Below are 20,398 nucleotides of genomic sequence, written 5' to 3'. Positions count from 1 at the left end.
AAAGAGTAACTATCAGATTCAAACAAGAGATAGATAAGAAAAAGAAATTTCAATTTGTAATTAATATTTTTGACTCAAAATCTTTATTAAAAGTATACTCCAAGAGCACAGGAAGAAAACTGAACCACACAGAAAATGGTCCTCCAGGCAGTTCATCATTCTCTGACAATAGTGTTAGATTTTGAAGAATGTTTAACAGACAGGAAAGCTGTAAGCCATTCTGTAAAATTATCCATGAAGTTACAAAAACATGACTTGCTGTTCAGATCATAAAATGATCAGATCTCAACTCAGTCTGGAGAAATGCCAATCTGCCTGACTTGCACTTTATCCCATGTTTGTGGGCTGATCAATTTACCAATATCCATTTTCAGGGCAAGGTGACTTAAAGCTTTTTCTGGAGAATAATTCATTACACACACCTAAAGACCATTCACCTGTGGCTCACTTCTACCTTCCAAACCTTTCACTACCCACTTTCAAATTGCTAAAAGCTCTGGATAGCCACATGAGAAGGAGGTGAACAGAGAAAACAGGCTGAATCCCTCGTCCCAGGAGTCACACTTCTCCTATCTATTGAAATCTTAAGATTAGGGGAAATGGTATAAAGATTTAATGTCAAATTTACCTGAAATGCTTTGATCATTTTTTGGCAGCTCAAAATGTGCAGGGATGTGGCAACTCTCTTTAACTTGCATGAAAACTACCTCTGAGGGTTTTACGCCTTTATTCCTGCCATTTATGCTTCTGTTTTCTCTCAGCAAATCCATGTCTGTTTCCAAGTATTTTCCTCTTATTTCACTTAATAAATTTTTTTAATGTAGGTATGTGGTCTGCAATTTGGCTTTCATTCTCAACTAGATTTTGACAATTTTTCTTCATCAAGCAGCATGGCCTGCATTGCAACTTATTCCTTTCTCAAGCAAGACTTGAATTCTTCAAATTCAGAGTATAATTCATTTCTCCAATTTTTCTTCTTCAACTTCAGTCTAATGAGCTTTGAAATTTCTCTTTTATACCCCATTTCAGCATCTTCCCTTTGCTTCCTCAGGCCCTCAATGTAGTATATGGGGCTGTCCTTGTAACTGGGTGCAGTGCATTCAATGGCCCTCAGGTAGTGATGCTGTGATCAGAGACCCTGCACTGCCAACACAGCAGTTCCAGTTTCTCCTTGCACAAGTCCAGATTTTCACTGTGCTTCTCACATAGTAGTTCCCTTGCTGTCTCTGTGGTGGGTACCTATATGACAATATCATCATTTGGCATAATTAAGTATCACTCTTGAGGTTGTGCAAGAAGTGACAGAGGCATATGGGATAAGGAAAGACATCCATTAGATATTCCCAGTGTTGGTGAATGTAGGCGTCACAGAAGTTGTACATGCACTCAATGATCACCAGGTCTTTCTGGTACTCTAGGCAGGCAGGGGATCTGGAAAATCTTTAGAGGTAGGCCAGGGAGGCTTGAATGACCACTGCACTGGGAAGCTCTGTGTGAGATGTTTCACTAGGGCTGATTCTCCAGGAACTCAGAAGTGAGAAACCAGTGCCTTCTCAGCCTTCTCTAAGCAGAGGGCTTTCAAGGTCCCCAGGAAGCCCTAACCCCATGCACCTGTGTCTGTTTTTTTCCTTTCAGCTATAGAAGCAGCTTCCAGTGGGAAGTACAGCCTCCTGAGCCCTTGGTTATTTAGTCATCTCTCTAGAGAAAGGCACAGCATTGGAAATTATCAACAGTGTAGGGAGTTCTAGACTATAGTATACTTAATGGGTCAAATGATCACATTTCTGGAGTAAGTGGCTGTGGGGCGATCTTGCAGATGGGCCTTGGCGCAGGTCCTCTAAAGTCAGTCTTTTTATTTTTTATTTTTGTTTGTATTGAGGTTTGAACTCATGACCTTGTGTTTGCCAAGAAGGCACTTGTGCCACTGAGCTACCCCCCTCCACCCTTTAAAGCCAATCTTGCACCATACTGCAATTAATATTATATTTGAAAGATGGCTACATAGTGATTAAGGTCCTCTGGCTCAGACAGACCTGGTTTGAGCTCTGACCCTGGCTAGCTATGTGACTTTGGAAAACTACTTATTATCCATTAGCCCTGATTTTGCTCATTTGTAAAAACAGGATATCTACCACCTGAAAAGTATTTAGCACAGTGTCTGGCACACTGCAAGTAAGTCCTCAACAAGTCCAATTAGTATAAACCATCATCATAGTTATTATTTGAATGGAGATCTGCTGTCACTGTACCTCTGAGAAAAATGGTCAGAAATAATCATTAATCTAAGGCATGTAAATATACTAAGACATACTAAAAGACACAGAGATAGAATATGAATATAGTATATATAAGGCTTACAGGGCTCGTTGAAAAGATCAATGTGAGCTGTAGGACAGATGAATAAAGAGTAGCTGCATGTTCAGACTGGAAGGAATCACCTCCTTTCCTTATGCTAGGATAGAAATTTTCCTCTAGACAGCAAGCTCAATTTGTGAAACCAAATCAGTTAGAATTTATTCATGGAAGAAGGGTTTCAGTGGGACGGGAGAAGGGCAGACCTTTACATGCTAAAGGATATTTGAAAGGGAAAAGAACGAGGAGTTGAGAGCATTCTGAGGTTGCCATTCTAGAAGTATTTTGACAGGAAAACATCCAGATCAATTAATTTTGACTGAATGGCTACTGTGAGTCTGGTTCTGTTAGAGATTAAGGTATAGAAAAGAACATGATAATTTCTGTTCATAAGGAACTCAAAGTCTTGATGGAAAGCAAGGAGAGAAAAACAAAATAACTTATTACTAGCAGTAAAACAAGTGCTATAATAAGAGAATAATTGCAGCTTTGCAACACAGGTCGTCAGGGTGACAGGGACTGAGCAGAACCTCCACATAGCCAGGTAAGCTGAATGATTTTCAGAACTACACAAGAAGCCCGCGTCCCAGTTCATCTATTCCTCAGACAGCGGAGGGGTCTGGCATCTAAATTATTCTGCGTAACGAAGAGGTGCGCTGAGCTACGATATGCTCGATACTTATGGCTTAAAGGTGAGAAGGTGTTCGCCAGGGTGACTGGGGAGGGGAAGACAACCTTGGCAGAAGGAACAGCGAACACCAAGGTACTGAAGCCTAAGGCCAGGCATAATTTATTTAGAACTCCCAATCTTCTTTCCCATTCTCTCCACCCAGGGTTGCCAGACAGAAATGCTACTCATTTAAATCTGAATTTCGGGTAAAAAATATTTAAAAAAGTATGCCCCAAGTATTGCGAAGAACACACTCTGGGCTTCCTTCGACTCACCCTATGAGCCCACAAACCCCTCTGTAATGCCGGAGAGACAGCCGTTGCGATAAAGTATGAGAACTCTTCGTTTATTCTCTTTTCATTCCTACATTTTTCAATCTCGAGGTTCCAGCCTAAGAATGAGGAATGCAGTTTGCAGCTCGCGGCTTGCTGGATATCAAGGACCCATTTTTACCTACTAGAATTGAGGCGAATGAAGGGGTCATAAATCATCCAGCTTTACCAAAAGCCAAACCAGAGTTCGCTTACCCTCCAGCGAATACCGCGCAACCTAGAACCGGAAATCCCGCCTCCTCCGAAGTAAAGTGAAAGCGAACAACCAATCCAAAGGAAGGAAATTCTGTCGCGGGCTAGACAGCGAAACCTAAGAGGGGCTTGAGACCGGAAGCAGCAAGGAGGCGGGGCTCTATGCCGGAAGTGAGAGTCCGGTAGTTTCTTTTTTTCCCCCGTATGGTGCCCTACTAGGCTGGAGGAGTGCCCACCACCTGATGGGGACCGTAGCGACAATTAACAATCTGGACGCCGTTTGGAGCTGGGGCTGAGCAGCCGTCCCACAGTCAGGTCATGGCCTCCAGAAGCCACTGGGGAGCGTGGTTCCCGAGCCTGTGGGTGCACCCCGCCTGCGTCTTCGGGGTAGCCTTTCTTGCCCGAGTTGCCCTGGTATTCTATGGGGTCTTCCAGGACCGGACCCTGCACGTGAGGTACACGGACATCGACTACCAGGTGTTCACCGACGCTGCGCGTTTCGTCACTCAGGGGCGCTCCCCTTACCTGAGGGCGACCTATCGTTACACTCCGCTGCTGGCTTGGCTCCTCACTCCCAATGTCTACCTCAGTGAACTGTTTGGAAAGTTTCTGTTCATCAGCTGCGATCTCCTCACCGCTTTCCTTTTGTACCGCCTGCTGCTTCTGAAGGGGCTGGAACAGCGTCAGGCTTGTGGCTACTGTGTCTTCTGGCTCCTCAACCCTCTACCCATGGCCGTGTCCAGTCGAGGCAACGCGGACTCCATTGTCGCCTCCCTGGTGCTCATGGCCCTGTACTTAATAGAGAAACGACTCATCGTGTGTGCCTCAGTATTCTACGGTTTCGCGGTGCATATGAAGATGTATCCGGTGACCTATGCCCTTCCCATAACTCTCCACTTGCTTCCTGAACGCGACAATGAAGAATGCCATCAGTCCGGGCATTCTTTCCAAGCTCATTTGTACGCATTCCTGAAGAGGCTGTGTAGTCGCGCTGTACTGAGCTTTGTTGCAGTTGCTGGCCTCACGTTTTTTGCCCTGAGCTTTGGTTTTTACCATAAATATGGTTGGGAATTTGTGGAGCACACTTACCTTTATCATCTGACGAGGCGGGATATCCGTCATAACTTTTCCCCGTACTTCTATATGCTGTATTTGACTGCAGAGAGCAAATGGAGTTTTCCTCTGGGAATTGCTGCGTTCCTACCACAGTTTATCTTGCTTTTAGCAGTGTCCTTCACCTATTACAGAGACCTTGTCTTTTGTTGTTTTCTTCATACGTACATTTTTGTGACTTTTAACAAAGTCTGCACCTCCCAGTACTTTCTTTGGTACCTCTGCCTTCTGCCCCTTGTAATGCCACTAGTGAGAATGACTTGGCAGAGAGCAGTCGTCCTCCTAATGTTATGGTTTATAGGGCAGGCCCTATGGCTGGCACCTGCCTATGTTCTTGAGTTTCAAGGAAAGAATACTTTTCTGTTTATTTGGTTAGCCGGCCTGTTCTTCCTGTTTATTAACTGTTCTGTTTTGATTCAGATTATTTCCCATTATGAGAAGAAACCCCTGACAAAGAGAACCAAATATGACTAACAGACCAAAAACATAGTTTTGGAATTTTTTTTTGAATATTCTAAGCATTCTAGTGAAAATGTCTTTGTTTCAACAGAAATTAAAGCCAGTGTTTGCTTTATACTTAACAGGGACTTACTAATTGAAGCTCATCTTATAGAAAATCTTAGAACTCATTTATACATAATGGGAAGTAAAGAATACTTGTTTTAAAATGGAAAGACCAATTGGGTATGGTGCTGCATACCTGATAATCCTAGCACTCAAGCAGGCTGAAACAGGAGAATCACAAATTCTAGATGACAAGCCTTTTTAGCAAGTAGAAACTTAAAAATATACTAACGTTTTAATGTATAACTAAAAAATATCTTTGGATATTTGAGGTCCTTAAACATACAAACTATTAACACACCTTAGTATATTTTTATCTCTTTAATTTTAAAAGGGTTTTTCATCTAGCATTTAGTTGTCCTATTGATATAGCAAAAATATTAGGAAAATATTGTTTTATCATTGAACTTGTTAGACATTTCCTAGCTTAAACACACCCCATTTAATGAAAATGTTGTGTTGGAAATTGAGACCTTCAAGGGAGGCTCTTGGAAAACATAAACAACAGCATTCTAAGGTGTCGTTGCTCTGCTAAATTGGAAATTGTGGAGGGATATGTAAAAATGAGGTTTTGGTGGGCAGATCTGTCCCCCTTATCACTAATATTTCTGGGGAAAACTGTTTTCTGTGTTTTTTGAACAAGAATCCTGAAAACTTAAATATATATCCTATATTGGTTGGGGTTCATAATATTCTAAAATGTAGTGATATAGGAATATGATTTTGTGGTTTTGATTTTAAAAGATGAGTCACTTAAATTGTTCTTTCAGTCAAAAACAGCAGACCTATTATAAACAAAAAGCTCCAGAGCAGTAGTATTTTTCGTGTTAATTCAGGCCTAAAGTCTGAGAACAAAGTGACCATAAGCCGGTCATCATGAAGAACTGTATTATTGGCAGCATTTCTTCGCTGGTACCTTTTAAGGATCTGGCATTAGAAGGAAAGACTAGGTGGCTTTTCATGGGCCGCTGTTTGAGTGAAAACAGCAGGGTCAAATTTGAGGACAGTGACATTCCTTCTAGTCCCCTACCCTGTGTTAGGTCTCATGTTGATTGCTCTTTGTATATCACTGTTCAACTAGTGGCCTTCCAACTATGGCATTCTTACCTTTACTATTATTTTTGAGTAACTTAAAAAATGTGTTGATAAAGCTAGAAGGGGAAGGGATGAGAAATAGAAATACTGTAGAATTTCCTCATCCAGTATAATTGTCTTTATTTTCCTGATTACTGTTTTATAGTTAATGTATTTGTTTCTTTCTTATTTGTTTATTTATTTGAAGTGCTAAGAGTCAAACCCAAGGCCTTAAGCATCCAGACAGTCACTCTACCATTGAGGTATTCCCCTGGCCCCTTATGTATGTTTTACTTTAATTTTCTTTATTGTAGCTTACCCTTTGTACTTAGCACTGAAATTACTAAATAATCTGTCATGTGGTTGTTCACATCATAAATTAAAAGGCCTAACTTCCATTGTTAGACCTTTTTTTAACAGATAGATTCTTTCCTGAATATAAGTAAACCAAGGAAATTTAAGTATGCACATATTTTTAATAGTATAGAACAGTAGGAAAAGGAAGTAAGAACCCCAGAATTGATTTTCATCCTTGTGTGTATTTCTAAGCTCTAACCTCAAGTAAATTTCTTATATAATTCCAAGAAAATACCTAGTCTAATCCTATTTCACCATAAACAAAATAAAAAGTTTCCCTGTTTGTCTGATAAAACAGGAAAGACTCTTATAGGTGGAATGGAAAAGCAAAATCCAGCTGTGATCAGTGTTGTACACAGTCACATTTGCAACAGAAATCGCATTCAAATACTAACTTGGAAAATCAAAATACATGTGCAATCCAGACCGTTCTTTAATGAAGATCTGCAAAGTACTTGAATGTCACAAAAAAGGAATAAGATTTTAGAATATCATAAAGGAAACACATGACCATTTCCCAATAACCCTGTCAGAACACACATTAAGATTGCATGCATGGTATTTTACCCCTTCCCCTGCACCTTTACTACTTAGAAAACTGCCTGGTTTGATCCTCACTTCACATAGAGTAGAATCTAAACAGTGACATGACATAGTTGTGGAACATTCCCTGTCCCTATCAAATATCTTGCTCCTCAGAGGCCCTGCACATATCCTTTCTTTCTCAAAGCCTGCTCATGTAGATGTGGGTAACACCTGGGATCTGTTCCACCGAGCTTGAACATATGTAGGATGTTGATCTGAGTGGTTTCAGCCTGGACCCTTGGACTCCGTGGGAACTCACAGCAAGCAGGATCACTGTTAGGAACCTGCTGCTATACCAGGTACTCTTCCTATACCAAATCCTCTGATGAATTTCCAGGGGTTCCGAATATTAATGTGCTCCTTCTCATCTTATACCTTCCTATCTCTCAGTAGTTCCCTTAGGTCCTCCTCAGGGAGCCAGGGATGCCCTTCATAATGATTACATTCAGGATGACTATTAGGAGGTCTGCTTTGGGAAAGATCTGGACCCCGCTGTGTAGTGTACTGCTTTGAGTGAAGCCCAAGGCAGGACGAGCTCATACGTGTGGCAGGGGACCACTTCCCTTATCTCAATGCCAAAGTGCAGACACATGCATTCAGAGTTCCCTAAAGATCAGAGGGAAGTGCATTTCTTCCATAGTGACCAGGAGTGATACCAGTTTGTCAAACAGGAATTCATCATGCGTGACCTGAGGGGTGTCCTTGTCCTGTGAGGGGACTTGGACTCTTTCTCTACTTGCCTGCTGGAGCCCTCAGAGCATTGACTGCTTTCACTGGAAGCCATAGTGGTGGGGGAGGGGAGATGCCCTGAGGATTTTGAGGACAACTTGGTGTTCCAGGCCCTTCTGTTAGTATGGCTCTAGTAAAAGCACAGGATGCAGAGAAATAGTGGCTACTGCTCTCTCTTCATGTGTGAGACCCAGCACACCCATGAGGACCCATGCGCTACTTTGGCCAAGATGGCTTCTCCCAAGCTTTCTATCTTGGTGACCCTGACCATGAGGCATCATGATGTTTTGTGTGGATAGCAAGACCTTGTTGAAGACTGAGACGCCTCAACCCCTGAGCCTGCCTACATCCCTAGCTCCGACCCAAAGCCACTACACTCAGTGTACTTCCCATTGTTAGACCAAGATTATTTTCAGTTTTTAACATTCTAAATATGACTTTAAACACTTTCTATATTTTAGATCATTCTCACATGGCATTGTTAGAAGTTAACAAATGTCACCCAGCATGGTGGTACACATCTGTAATCCCAGCACTTAGGAGGCTGAGGCAGAAGGATCACCATGAATTTGAGGGCAGCCTGGGCTATGTAGTGAATTCAGGGTCAGCCTGAACTACATAACGAGACCTTGTTTCAAAAAAACAAGGCAAAAAAAAAGAACATGAAACATTTCTATTTGGGTCTTCAACTCTGAATATTTCCTTGTCAGAAATTCTTTACAAAAAATGCAGATATAAGAATGCAGAGGGTATTGTGCCATTTATGTCCTGTACAATAAGTGTCTTATTCACTTTCTTCTGAAACAAAATACCCAATACCCACAACTTAAAGGAGGAAAGGTTTACATCAGAACTGAAGCACTGACTCCAAGTTAATAGCTACTACCTCAATTGTGCTATGCAGATTAGTCTCTCTGCATTTCTTACCCTCTTTGCATGTCACAGAGGTGATCTCAGACCTACCTAGCCCAGCTCAAGGCAGTCATGTGTTTTCTGCCACTCTCAGTGTCACTCATTCCCAAGCCACTCCCCTCACAGAGAATTAATAAAACCCAGGTTGGGCCCTGTGTTGGGGCCTTTGTTCTGGTGAACCACCATCTTGGCTGGACTTAGGACCTTGGCTGGACTTGGCTCCCCTTATGTGTCTTAGTGTCTTTATTCCACACTGGCAGTGGTAGATTGGAATTAACTCACTAGAATTCCATGGGATTACAAATATAAACCTTCCTGGACCATGATGAGGACCATGATGATGATGAATGGGATCCATATACCACAGATTTTAGTTACTATCTTCTCACCATCTGATTGTGTAAGTGATATAACATTGGTTCAAGATTTGTGTAGAACCTGACCTTCAGTGAGTTTATATTTGACTGAATATATGTTACTTGTCTAATGTTACCCTTTTATGGGTGTTATTACTTCTATCCTCTAACGTGGAAAAAATTATGAAAAATGTTTACATGATATGGCCTCTAAATGTAATCTCTTGCATCCTTCCTGCTCCCTATCAGGGCTGCTTAAATGGTATTCATAGTTAAATAGTAACTGTTTTCTAAGTTCAACAATTAGCATTTTGCCATATTCTCTCTCTATATGTATTGGAAACCCAAATATCGAATTCAGTCACCCAAATATTATAATCCTCATAGTTTTCCTCGCGATCCAAACAGTTATATTTGTAATGCTATTGAGATGTTATTGGAATCCCAGCCAGTCAATTCCAATCTACCACTAGCACCAGTGCAATCCACGGCGAGAGTAAAAACACAAAAGCATATTCCAAATTAAGGGCAGCCAAGGGGTCCTAAATCCATTTCCCTTGATGACATGTGGACAAAGGCCTCGATTCTAGGCCTCTCCCAGCATTTATTATCTTGTGAAGAAAGAGAGGAGTGGCTCAGGGATGAGTGATAGTCAGGATGTCGGGGATTATTGAGTAACTTGAGCTGGCTGGCCAGGTTTGAGGATGGCATCTCTGTAATTTGCAGAGATAAAGACATGCAGAAGGATCAGTTTACATAACCTGATTAAGGTAGCAGTAGAATTGTTTTGGGGGGCTACTGCTTCAGTTTTAGATATGCAAACTCTTGTGCCCAAGGGAGTCATAGCCTCTTATCTTGAGGCTCCTACCCAGCTGACATTCCCGGAGCAAATTGCTCTGCATCTGGCCAGCTCAATCCTGTAATGTGGAGAGCACCATGCAAGGAAACAGGACCATCTGATGGCTAGACTGCACACTAACACCTCGCCTAGCCTTATTTGCAATGCTTAGAATGCAACTGAAGAGAGAAGCAAATATCCTAGCCAGCCTTTCACAGATCAGTATAAGGAAATGAGTCCCCAAGTAATCAAAGTCACAGCAATTGTTTTGAATCTGAAGGGAGTCACCAGAGTTGTCTCTCACATCTGTGATGGCTGCACGTTAGCACCTGGGCTAGCCTTGTTTGCCATGCTCAGAGTTAATTGAGGAGAAGGAAATACCCTAACCACCTTTTTTATATATAGTATAGGGAAATGAGTCTCCAAATATTCAAGGTCACAATAATTGTTTTGGATTCAAAGGAGACACTGGAGTTGTCTCCCACATATATGTATATATAATTATTATTAATATATATATTTTTCTGAAATTTGTGAAGTTGCAAAAGTTGAACGTTATGAGTATATCAGCACACATCTAATATTATAAAACCACAATAGCATTTTCTAATATATTTTAATAATCTATCCATCTTCAAATATCTTTTTTGGGGGGGGGGTCAAACTGGAAACTTTGGGATTGCCAAACAGGTGCTTATGCCTGCTGAGCTATATTCTCGGCCCCTCTCATTTTGTTTCTGATCTTAAAGAACACATATTCTTAGATCTCAAATATTCCTTGAAAAAGTGTGATAAGTAATAAAGCTGTTCTTAAAGCTGAGTCCTAAAGGGATTAATCTCTCATCGAAGTTGAAACAATTCTCTTGTGTGCAACTCTGTCTCCCTTCTAAAAAAATATGGAGATGACCCTCTGTTTTATGTGGTAAATTTTCTAAAGATTATACATGCTTGGAATTCTAATATTCATCCTCCTTTCCTCTCATGATAACAATGGCTGATTAACATTTTATATCATAGGGTCCGGTGTTTAGCTCAGCAGCATAAATGCCTGCTTGGCAAACATGAAGTCTTGAGTTCAATCCCTGGCACAAAAAATTTTTTTTACATCATAAAGGTGATTTTTTATGATTAATTGATTTTGGGTAGCTCTTCTGCCACAGTCATTTAATTTTCACAGTTATACCTCAAAGTTAGTAGTTGTACTATAATTTTATAGATGAACAAAAACTCAAAGATTAAATGTCTTGCTAATAAGTGGCAGAGCTAGGATCTCAAGTGAGTTTTTCTAAAATCACATGTATTTTCCATTATTTTACGTTTCAGATTTTTCCAGAGTACCCTGACTCAGAAAATAAAGAGTACTTCAAAATAAATACAGCTCAACGTGAACTCTGGCCAATGTCTTGTCTGTTTGTCTTTTCTACTGTGTTAGGTTTTTGCTTAAGGGGCATTTCTCTTTCAGCTATCCCAGGTTTGTAAACCTTCTTATTAAGGATTCTTGGTAATTCTCTCCCACATCCAAACCCTGTCTAACCAAGTTTTACGAGTTCTTTGTTATTGTCCACTTCATCATGCCCTTTCCCTTCCTAGCCTGGTCTAAGAAGTTGATCTACTATAATGTGTTAGTTGAGCTATTTGTAAATCAAGCCGCAGAAAACGTGATCATGATTTCCAAAACCTGTTAAATTTATTTTGCCATGCAGTACAAGTTTTGCTGTGTGTATTTATGTAGTTAAAAATTGTTCTAGACTGACTGATAATATGAGACAGCCTAGATTTAAATAGCTTAGGTTCAAATCCTGATTTTGTGACCTTAAGCAAAATCCTTGTGTATGTTAGTTTTCTACATGTAAAATGGGGATTTTTAATATAATCCTAAGAATTGTTTGTAAGGATTAAATTGGCTAAGATACCCAACCTGCTTATACTGGCACAGAATGAGCCACTGTGTTGACAAGCCTTTAAAATAGGACCTCCTTTGGGACTTTAGACTTAACCTTTCCCTTCCAGTCCAATAAATAAAACAAAATAGTTGTTTGAACTGCCCATTACTATAAACATTACTCCTAATCTTGATCTGACTCTTTGCAAAGGTAGACAGATTCTTCAGACGTCTGGTTCAGGCTTGACAGTTTGCATTTACATATTCTTGTCATATATTAGCTGATTCTAAACAGTGAAGGTTTGGTTTATGACCCTGAAGTTACATAGAACTCCTTTTCTTTATTGAGCCAGGGGTCATTCAAAGGTTGGTGCTCTGTAGATGGAAGCTCATGCCTTCTGCCAGGGTCAGAAGTATCACAGTGCACAGGCTTTGTTCAGCTCTGCACTTGGAAAACTATTCATTTAGTCAAACCAAGCATTTATATTCATTATCCTGAACAAAAACCAGACTAAACGGGAACATTTCTAGCTGCTCAGACACTCTGTTAATTGCAATGTCTGCCATACAAAATGATATGACACTTATAGTGACTATTTAAAAATAATTTGGAGCATGAATATTTGCAGTTCAGTTCATTTCACAAAGGAAAAATTTTAATTCTTTGCTCTCCATTTTTGTGGCAGTTATTTATAGATTCCAGCCATGTGTTAAGTCCTGTACTAAGATAAATTAGACAAGAGTCCGTGTTGTTGAGAAGGTAGCAGTAAAATCAGAAACATTCCACTAATAAAATGTTGCATGAGAACCTATTAAGTTTCATGAAAATTCTACAATTTATAAGATGGGGGTAATTGAGGGGAAGGGTAGAAGATGTTATTTTACAGATAAGAAAATTGAACTCTGAAACAAGTGCTTTTCTGAGACCAAATAATTGGTTAATGGTAAGACTAGAGCTGAACCTACCCTAAAGGCTTCTGATTCCAATTATGCCTTATTTTCAAAGTCCTTCTACAATGATGTATGGTAATGGCTGATTACAGAGGAAAAACTTCATTTATTTAGCAAATGTCACTCATTTAACAAACTACTTAACACAAGGCCCTGAGTACCTTCCATGTGCCAAGCATTTTTCTAAACATTTTAAATGAAGCTTTGAGTGAGGCAAAGAGTAAACAAACACAAAATTCTAATGATAGTCATAAAGGAAAGTAAGGTGCCAAGGGAGCACAGAGTGATGGCAGTGAGGAGAAGAAAGCGGGTTAGAGACAGTGCTTAGAGACAGTGTGTCTACTTCCTATCATTATAATAAATACCCACAATAATCAACTTAAGGAGAGAAAAGGGTGGTTTTGGTTCACAGTTTTAGAGATTTCACCCCATGACTGACTTGCCCCCATTCACTCTGTGCAAGGTAGCACATCACAGCAGGAGCATGTGGCCAAGCAAAACTGATTCTCTTATGACCAAGAAGGGAAGAAGAGGCAGGGAGGTCCCCAGTCTTCCTTGAGGACAAGCCCTCAGAAGACCTCCTTCTTGACTTTACCTCTTAGAATTTTTACTACCTCTCAATAGCACCAAGCTGGTAACCAAACCTCTAAGATACAAACCTTGGGGACATTTGAGATCCAAAGTACAGCAGAAGGCATCTTGATGTGGCACTCTAGCAGACCTGGGAAGTAAAGCCATGGTACTCATGGAATTCTGTAGGGAAGAGCTGAGTGAAAGGCCGTACAAATGCCCTGCATACTAATGAGAAGTAGGCAGGCCAGTAGAACTCACCGGAATGAGAAAGGACCAATCAGAATCTAATTCACATTACCCAGAACAACTGCATGAACGCCGGTAGAAAAATACAATTAGCATTTTAACTGGATTATAATAAAATGACTTGGGACCCAATCTGTTTTTTTCCAGATTTCTGAATACATGTTCACTTTTAAGGAAGAAGAAATATATAAATATACAACTTCTATATGTGTAGTGCAACAAAATACTTTCACACATTGTTTCGTGATGTGAGGATTTTAAAAAAGATCTGTTTCACAGATGAGAACACTAAGTTTTAAAATATATGCACTTTCTCAGAGTCCAAGTTAGTGTATGAAGTGATACCAGAACCCACATCTTCCGGTGGCAAATTTCTACTACTCTCTCTGTACTGTCCTTAACATTTAGCTCTGATGAGCAAGAAATAAATCCCTGGAGCTTAGAATTCAGAGAAAGCAGGAAAAGTCACCCAACAGATCACTCCCTCATCTTGAACGTACCTTCTAGGCCCCTGCTCTGGGCTAGGCACTCAGCTAACCTGGTTGTGCGGAGATGATGAAGACACCAGTCTTCTCTTTAAGGAACTCACAGTCTCACAGAGGAGACGACAGAAAGGGGGAATCAAAACTAGTGAACGCTGCTGCCAAATGCCATCCGGCAGAAAGGCAGGCTTGTAAAACCTGGTGCGTCCTGACCCACCTTGATCACTGGATTTGGTATGGCAAGACCTCTGCCTCTCCCAGAGTAAAAGCGATCATGAGACATAAATATTTAGAATTGGTTTAGAACATCGAGATAGCCACAGCAGTGCAACTGAAGTTACCCAGGAAATAGGATGTCTAGAATCACTTAAGAAAGTGGCAAAGCTGATGGGGTAAGTATGTATCAAGTGAAGGGGATTCGTGGTAATGTGTCTTTTCTGTAACATAATTTTTTTTGAGATAGGTTCTCGATTGGTAGTTCAACCAGGCCTTAAACTCACTTTGTAGCCCATGTTGGCCTCAAACTTGTGACAATTCTCTTGCCTCAGTCTACTACGTGCTGGGATTACAGACATGCACCACCACACCTGGCTACTGTAAATTAATTTGTGCATTATGCATTCAATATTTATTTATTTATTGGTACTGGGGATTGAACTCACCATCTCACACTTGCCAGGTAGTTGCTTATACCGCTGAACTAAACTCCCCGTCACCACTGGATTTTTAACACACCTTGTAATTTAGTCATGCAAGACTAGAGTAAAATGTATATACAGTTGTTTATTAGTCCATCAATTGGACAAAACTAACGGAACCTGGTAGCTACTTGTACTTAGATGTTTCCTTTATTGTAGGTTAAACACTAGGGGCTTTCTTTGGAACTTAAAATCCCTGCTTACAATCGCTCAGTGATTAATCATACCTTTGAAAATCCTTAGTGTAGCTCACGAGACCTTTTATGACCTAGTTCTTGTCTGTATCTCTTCATGTTCCACCTCACCCTGCCCTCCATCCATACCAAATTATAGACCTCTCTGTGATTTTGTGTTTGAAAATCCTTTGACTATACTTTCTTTCCCTTCCTCTCCAGCTCTTGTTTAGTTCGAAGATGACTTTTGTGAAACATTTTCTGATATAACGCAGATCACCTTACATGTAAGTCCCACGCTATCTCTGCTGGGGAATGGGGCTAATGCTTATTTCATTGTAATTATTTTCCCAGGCCTTTCACAGATCCAAGAAAAGACAGATAGTAGTAACCAGCATCAAGGAGGTGCTAGATGTGCCACATACTCTCCTAGGTTTGTTGAATTGAGCTGTACATGAATCTGTCAAGTGGGGCCTAGGGAGAGTGGCTTATGTTGGCAGCTGTGAGAAAGAACAGTTTACTGTCTACTATGTCTAAATGCCATCACTATCCACCTAATTTTCTAAGCTAGAAGTTTATAATCGCTTGCTCCCCCATTTAATCAGTCATTAAACCCTGTCAGTCCTGCCTTTTAATGTCCCTAGAGCCTCCTGGCATCTTGCCATTGTCATTGTCAGTCCCACAGTGCAGGCCCTCATTATTCCTCATCTGGAATCGATGACCCCCGACTGGTCTTCTTGTTTTCCGTCTCTCCTGCCCTTCATCCCACCTCTCCTCTATGCCCCCGCTGCTACCACAGTGTGCCTTCCAAAGCAGATCTAACTGTGTCACCATCCTGATGAAAGCATCCTAGGGGATTCCGTGCATCCTAGGGGATTCCGTGACCTGCAAGAAGTCCAAGCCCTGGCATCCTCCGTCTCGCACCAGTTTCCCCTATTGGCCCTCACTGTAGCCTACTGGATAACGCAGTTCCTGGAAGCCACACAATGAAGCCCTTCCCTGTGCTGTTTCTCTGCCTGGTTGCTCCTCTCCTGCCCTCCAGATGAATTGACACCAATTTTTCCTGATTCAATCCACAGCCCATGCCTCTCTCAAGTGCTGTACAAGGTGAGCTGATGGGCAGAGTGAATTAACTACTATAGAAAAAAAATAGAACTAGAGTTGTAAGAGCTGGTAAATAACCTCTATTAACGTGCTTGCTGTATTATATTAAACTGTGCATTTGTCTCTTTCTCTTAGAGTTAGGTAGTTCCTGGAGGACAGGAGTTACTTTGTGTTTATACACTTAAGCATGCAGCTTAAGCAGGTAAAAATGTTTGCTAAATAAGTGCTGTGGGTATAGGGAGGAAGCAAATGTCTATCGAGCACCTATTATGAACCTAAATGCTTTTTGCACATCATCTTGTTTAATGTAATGCTCAAAAAATTTTTTTTGAGAATACTATTTGCTGACAAGAAGACAAACTCAGAGAATCCACCACCTCTTCCTACCAAGGTTATGAGCATCTAAGAATCAGAACCCAGGTCTTTCCTCCAGACCTTTGCTTGCTTGAGTAAATTTTAAACAGGTAATTTTGCTTCCCTCTCCATGCACACTGGGGAGTGTGTGGAGATGTTTCAGTTGTCACCACCAGGGTGCGCTGCTGGGGCAGGTCAGGCGTGTGGCTAAGCATCCTGCAGTACATGGAGAGGCCCCACAACAAGGAACTGTCTTGCCCCAAATGCTGACAGTGCCAAGGTAGAGCTGCTCTGAGAAAACACTATAAACCAGTCATTTATAAATGGTAGAAATTTATTCCTGGAGACTGGCAAGTACAAGATAGAGGGCGCTGGCAGATTTGGGATCTGCTGAGAATCAGTTTCCTGGTTCAGACAGCTGTCCTCTCTCTGCGTCCTAACATGGCAGGAGGGTAAGGGGGCTCTCCAGAGTCTTTTAAAAGGACAGTCATTCCTTTCATGACGGCTCTTCTCTCAGAGGTCCATCACTTCCTCAAGGCCCTACCTCTAATGCTATCACCTTGGAAGTTAGGTTTCAATTTAAGAATTCTGGAGAAAACCAGCATTTAGCCTATCACATTAAAAAAAAACTACAGTAGGCCATGTTGACTCTAAAGAAAAATGAAATAATCTAACAAAGTGATTTTGGCAATATGCCCATGGAGAATCAGACTAACTTGAACAAAAGTGTTAGGGAGTTAGGGTCAGCCATGAGCCACTGGCATTGGTAGGAAAACAAACAAACAAATCCTATTCTGTCCAGTTTTTAACCCAGCTCTAGTTTATCCATCTAGCCCTTCTTCTTCCGTTTTTTTAAAACTTTTTTTTTCTTCCTCCCTAGACTCTAATTTAGCTTGGAGGAGGCAACACAGAAAGCACCAACATTTTCAAACCACTTTTCTAATTAGAAGATAGAGACAGTCTAAGAAGCTGCAGGTTTCAATTTGACAACATCTCTAGAATCCGGGAACAAGGCCAGAAATGTCACCCTCTGAAATTGACAACAAAAAGCTGATGAGATTAATCACTGTGATAATCTTCCCAGGAAATAACCCACTGAAGAAATTCTTAGTAGGTGTGCTGTTGATAAGATCTGGCTGTTTCCTAATCTCAGCCAGGGCCCAGGAATGCCTCCTCACAAAGGAAAGCATTTAAAAACGTTGCTGGTGCAAGATAAACTATAATCTAGGAAATTATAAAGTGTTTGTCCTGAAGAAGTCTTCCAATGTGGGAAGCAGTTAATGATGCATAAGTGTAACTGCTTGGAGTGGTTGGAGGTGCTTTTTGTTTGTTTTTCTTTCTCTCAGCAGAGGTAGCAGAAGCCTGGGTTAGTCATTGCTAGAGAAATGTGGGGAATAATGGTGATGTGGAGGTGCATGGGGTGGCAAAGGCTCACAGAAGTAACATAGTTCATGGATGTTTGGATGTTGTCCTCCCCAAAGGGTCATGTGTTGGAGGGCTTGGTCTTCAGTACGGTGCTGGGAGGTGAGGGGCCTTTAAAAGAGGGAGCCTGTTAGGAGGGCCTTTGGTCGCTGGGGGTGTACACCTAGGACGGACTGTGGGATTCCAGCTTCTCTGGCTTTCTCCCTCACCATGTGATCTCTGTCTCACATGCCATGATATGACCCAGCCAAGAGGATCCTTGCCAGGGCTAAGGCAATGTCATAGAATGCTCCCTGGGCTAAGTAACCCTCTTTGCTGTCAAGTTAGCCTGCCTAGGGTATTTTGTTATAATAATAAAAAGTGAGCTGATATACTTAGTGAAGTGATTCTTAGAAGCCCAAGAACCCTGGATGTATACAAAATTGTGTGTGTGTGTGTGTGTGCATGCACGCGTGCATGTTCACACATTTGTACACTTTTTTCCTGTGGAAAATGTAACATTCATCAAAGGGATATTTGACTTCCAAAATTACAATCCTTGCCCTGATGGTTAAGCACAGCAACAGGGAGCAATAAAATAGAAAGAAGAAACCCCTGGAAAAACAAGGGAACAGGGTTCCTCCGAGAGAGAAAGGATTCATTCTTGGAGCTGAGATTCATTCACTGGGCACACATGGGGCTCCTTCATGTACAGGAATAGAGTTCCTAATTTTCTCATGAAAATTGGAGGGTCAACATGACACGGAAAGATGTACAGTGAATGAACATCCAAGCAGAACAGAAATATAACCTGAAGGATGCTGGACAAAAATACAGAAGGTGATGAAAGACTTGGAAAGAGAACAGGAGTGTACGTAAGTGTGTACATGTGTAAAACATGTGTGTGTATATGCACACATGGGCATGTGAAACTGTTGCTGTATGCCAATATCAGTGTTGAATTTAGAGTGCCCAGATGTCCCAGGGTAGTCAATAGTCGTCAATAAGAAAAGAGTTCAAGAAGCTGAGTTGTAGGCAGCCAACCAGGTATTCAGGATGGGATCCTTTATAAGTTTTGTTTTTCTAGTTGTAGGCTACAGAAGCCAACTTTAGATAAAGGACTAATTTGAAGAATATTGAGTAGTTCATAAACTCCCCTAAAGTTGCTGAACAAGAGGCCTGGGCATGCAGCAAATTGAACAGTTTGTAGGCTTTTCATCAGGTAACCAGCTCCAGGGAGTTCCAGTCTCCAGATTTCTATTTTAGGTTTTATATTTCCAAGACAGAAGCTAACTGTTGGGACTGGTCCCAGAGAAGAGCAGCTCTTGAGCCAAGGAATCACGTCAGTTGTTGACTGGAGTTATTGTCATTGGTTTGGAGCAGGTGTTTTAGCTTGAAAACAGTGGGAGATTAGTTTCCAATGACCCCAGTTTTCTGATTGCCACTTACACGCTGCATATTCTCCGTGTGTTTTCTTAATTTCTTACTATCTTAATTAATTACAGGGTTGGGATAGAAGAGGAGTGGAGAAACTTTTAGGCAAAAGAAACAAAAAATGCAGTGGCCCTCAAGGAGGATGAACTTGGCAAGGACTGAATAGCAGAAGGGATTATGGTGAGAAGTTCAGGACTTTTTTTCTTCTGAGGCAAGGTCTTGCTATGAGGTCAGGCTGGCCTTGAAGCCACATCACATCCTAGGCCTCCCAAGTGCTGGGATTACAGGTGTGTTCCATCACACTCCACAGAAGTCCAGGGGTTTTGTTTGTTTTCCTATGTGCAACGGACAGATGTAACTACATATAAGTTACGCTTTTAAAAAACACTGGCTGCTCAATGGCGCATGGACTCTACAAAGACCATGTAGGAATTTATTGCGATAAACCGGTTGAGCGACCACCATCTTGGCTTGAATGCAAGTGCTAGCTAGTTCTAGAGGTGGTAAGAGTGGATGGATTCAGCATGCCTCTTTGATATTGGAGAGAGAGGTAAAGACTTGCTGAGGAGTCTGTATCAGGGAGATCCAAAATAAATTTTGGCTGGGCCAGTTAGATGGATAGTAATGTCCTTTACTGAACTGTGAAGTCTAATGGAGGGAATAGGTTCGGGGAGAAAGACAGAGTTTGGAATTGATCAAGTTTGGGATGACAGGTATCTTAGTGAGGAAGTTGGAGGACACTCAGATATACATTGGGGACTCACTAGATGGCAGATGGACTCAAAAATAAGGGTTTGTCTGGGATTGTTCGGGAGGATAAGGCCAAGCTCTGGACGGACCATCTGACATTAGGAAGTCTATCTCGGTGGCAGTGGGCAAAGGGCAATGAGTGACTGCTTAGGCCAGAGAAATGCTGTGTTGTTTTTAAAATGTGGGCTCTTAGATTGTAGATCTTAATGTAGAGAAATTTATAATTTCTACCTGTGGCACTTAGTTTGTTTTGGACACCTGACTTACTCTCATTCA

At 41.3% G+C, this 20,398-nt stretch overlaps 1 protein-coding gene and 1 long non-coding RNA gene across 2 annotated transcripts; both read left to right on the top strand.

Moving 5' to 3' along the window:
* The first annotated feature begins 1,818 nt into the window (after positions 1 to 1,818).
* Pigm (phosphatidylinositol glycan anchor biosynthesis class M) lies at positions 1,819 to 6,695 on the top strand. The gene has a single exon (XM_013149195.3). The coding sequence runs from the start codon at positions 3,865 to 3,867 to the stop codon at positions 5,131 to 5,133; it is 1,269 nt and encodes a 422-aa protein (XP_013004649.1). The 5' UTR covers positions 1,819 to 3,864; the 3' UTR covers positions 5,134 to 6,695.
* A 6,111-nt stretch (positions 6,696 to 12,806) lies between these two features.
* Positions 12,807 to 18,950, top strand: LOC134476955 (uncharacterized). The gene is made up of 2 exons (XR_010048809.1): positions 12,807 to 16,186; positions 17,418 to 18,950. It is a non-coding gene; the product is annotated as an uncharacterized LOC134476955 (long non-coding RNA).
* The last annotated feature ends 1,448 nt before the right edge of the window (positions 18,951 to 20,398 follow it).

The sequence above is a fragment of the Cavia porcellus genome, unplaced genomic scaffold (assembly GCF_034190915.1).
Source record: "Cavia porcellus strain 051 isolate PalLab524CR breed Dunkin Hartley unplaced genomic scaffold, mCavPor4.1 scaffold_7, whole genome shotgun sequence".
Lineage (NCBI taxonomy): Eukaryota > Metazoa > Chordata > Mammalia > Rodentia > Caviidae > Cavia > Cavia porcellus.
This window is presented reverse-complemented; position numbering and strand designations above follow the sequence as displayed.

Coding starts and splice junctions, on each gene's coding strand:
- Pigm (XM_013149195.3), top strand. CDS start 3,865: ATGGCCTCCAGAAGCCACTGGGGAGCGTGGTTCCCGAGCCTGTGGGTG.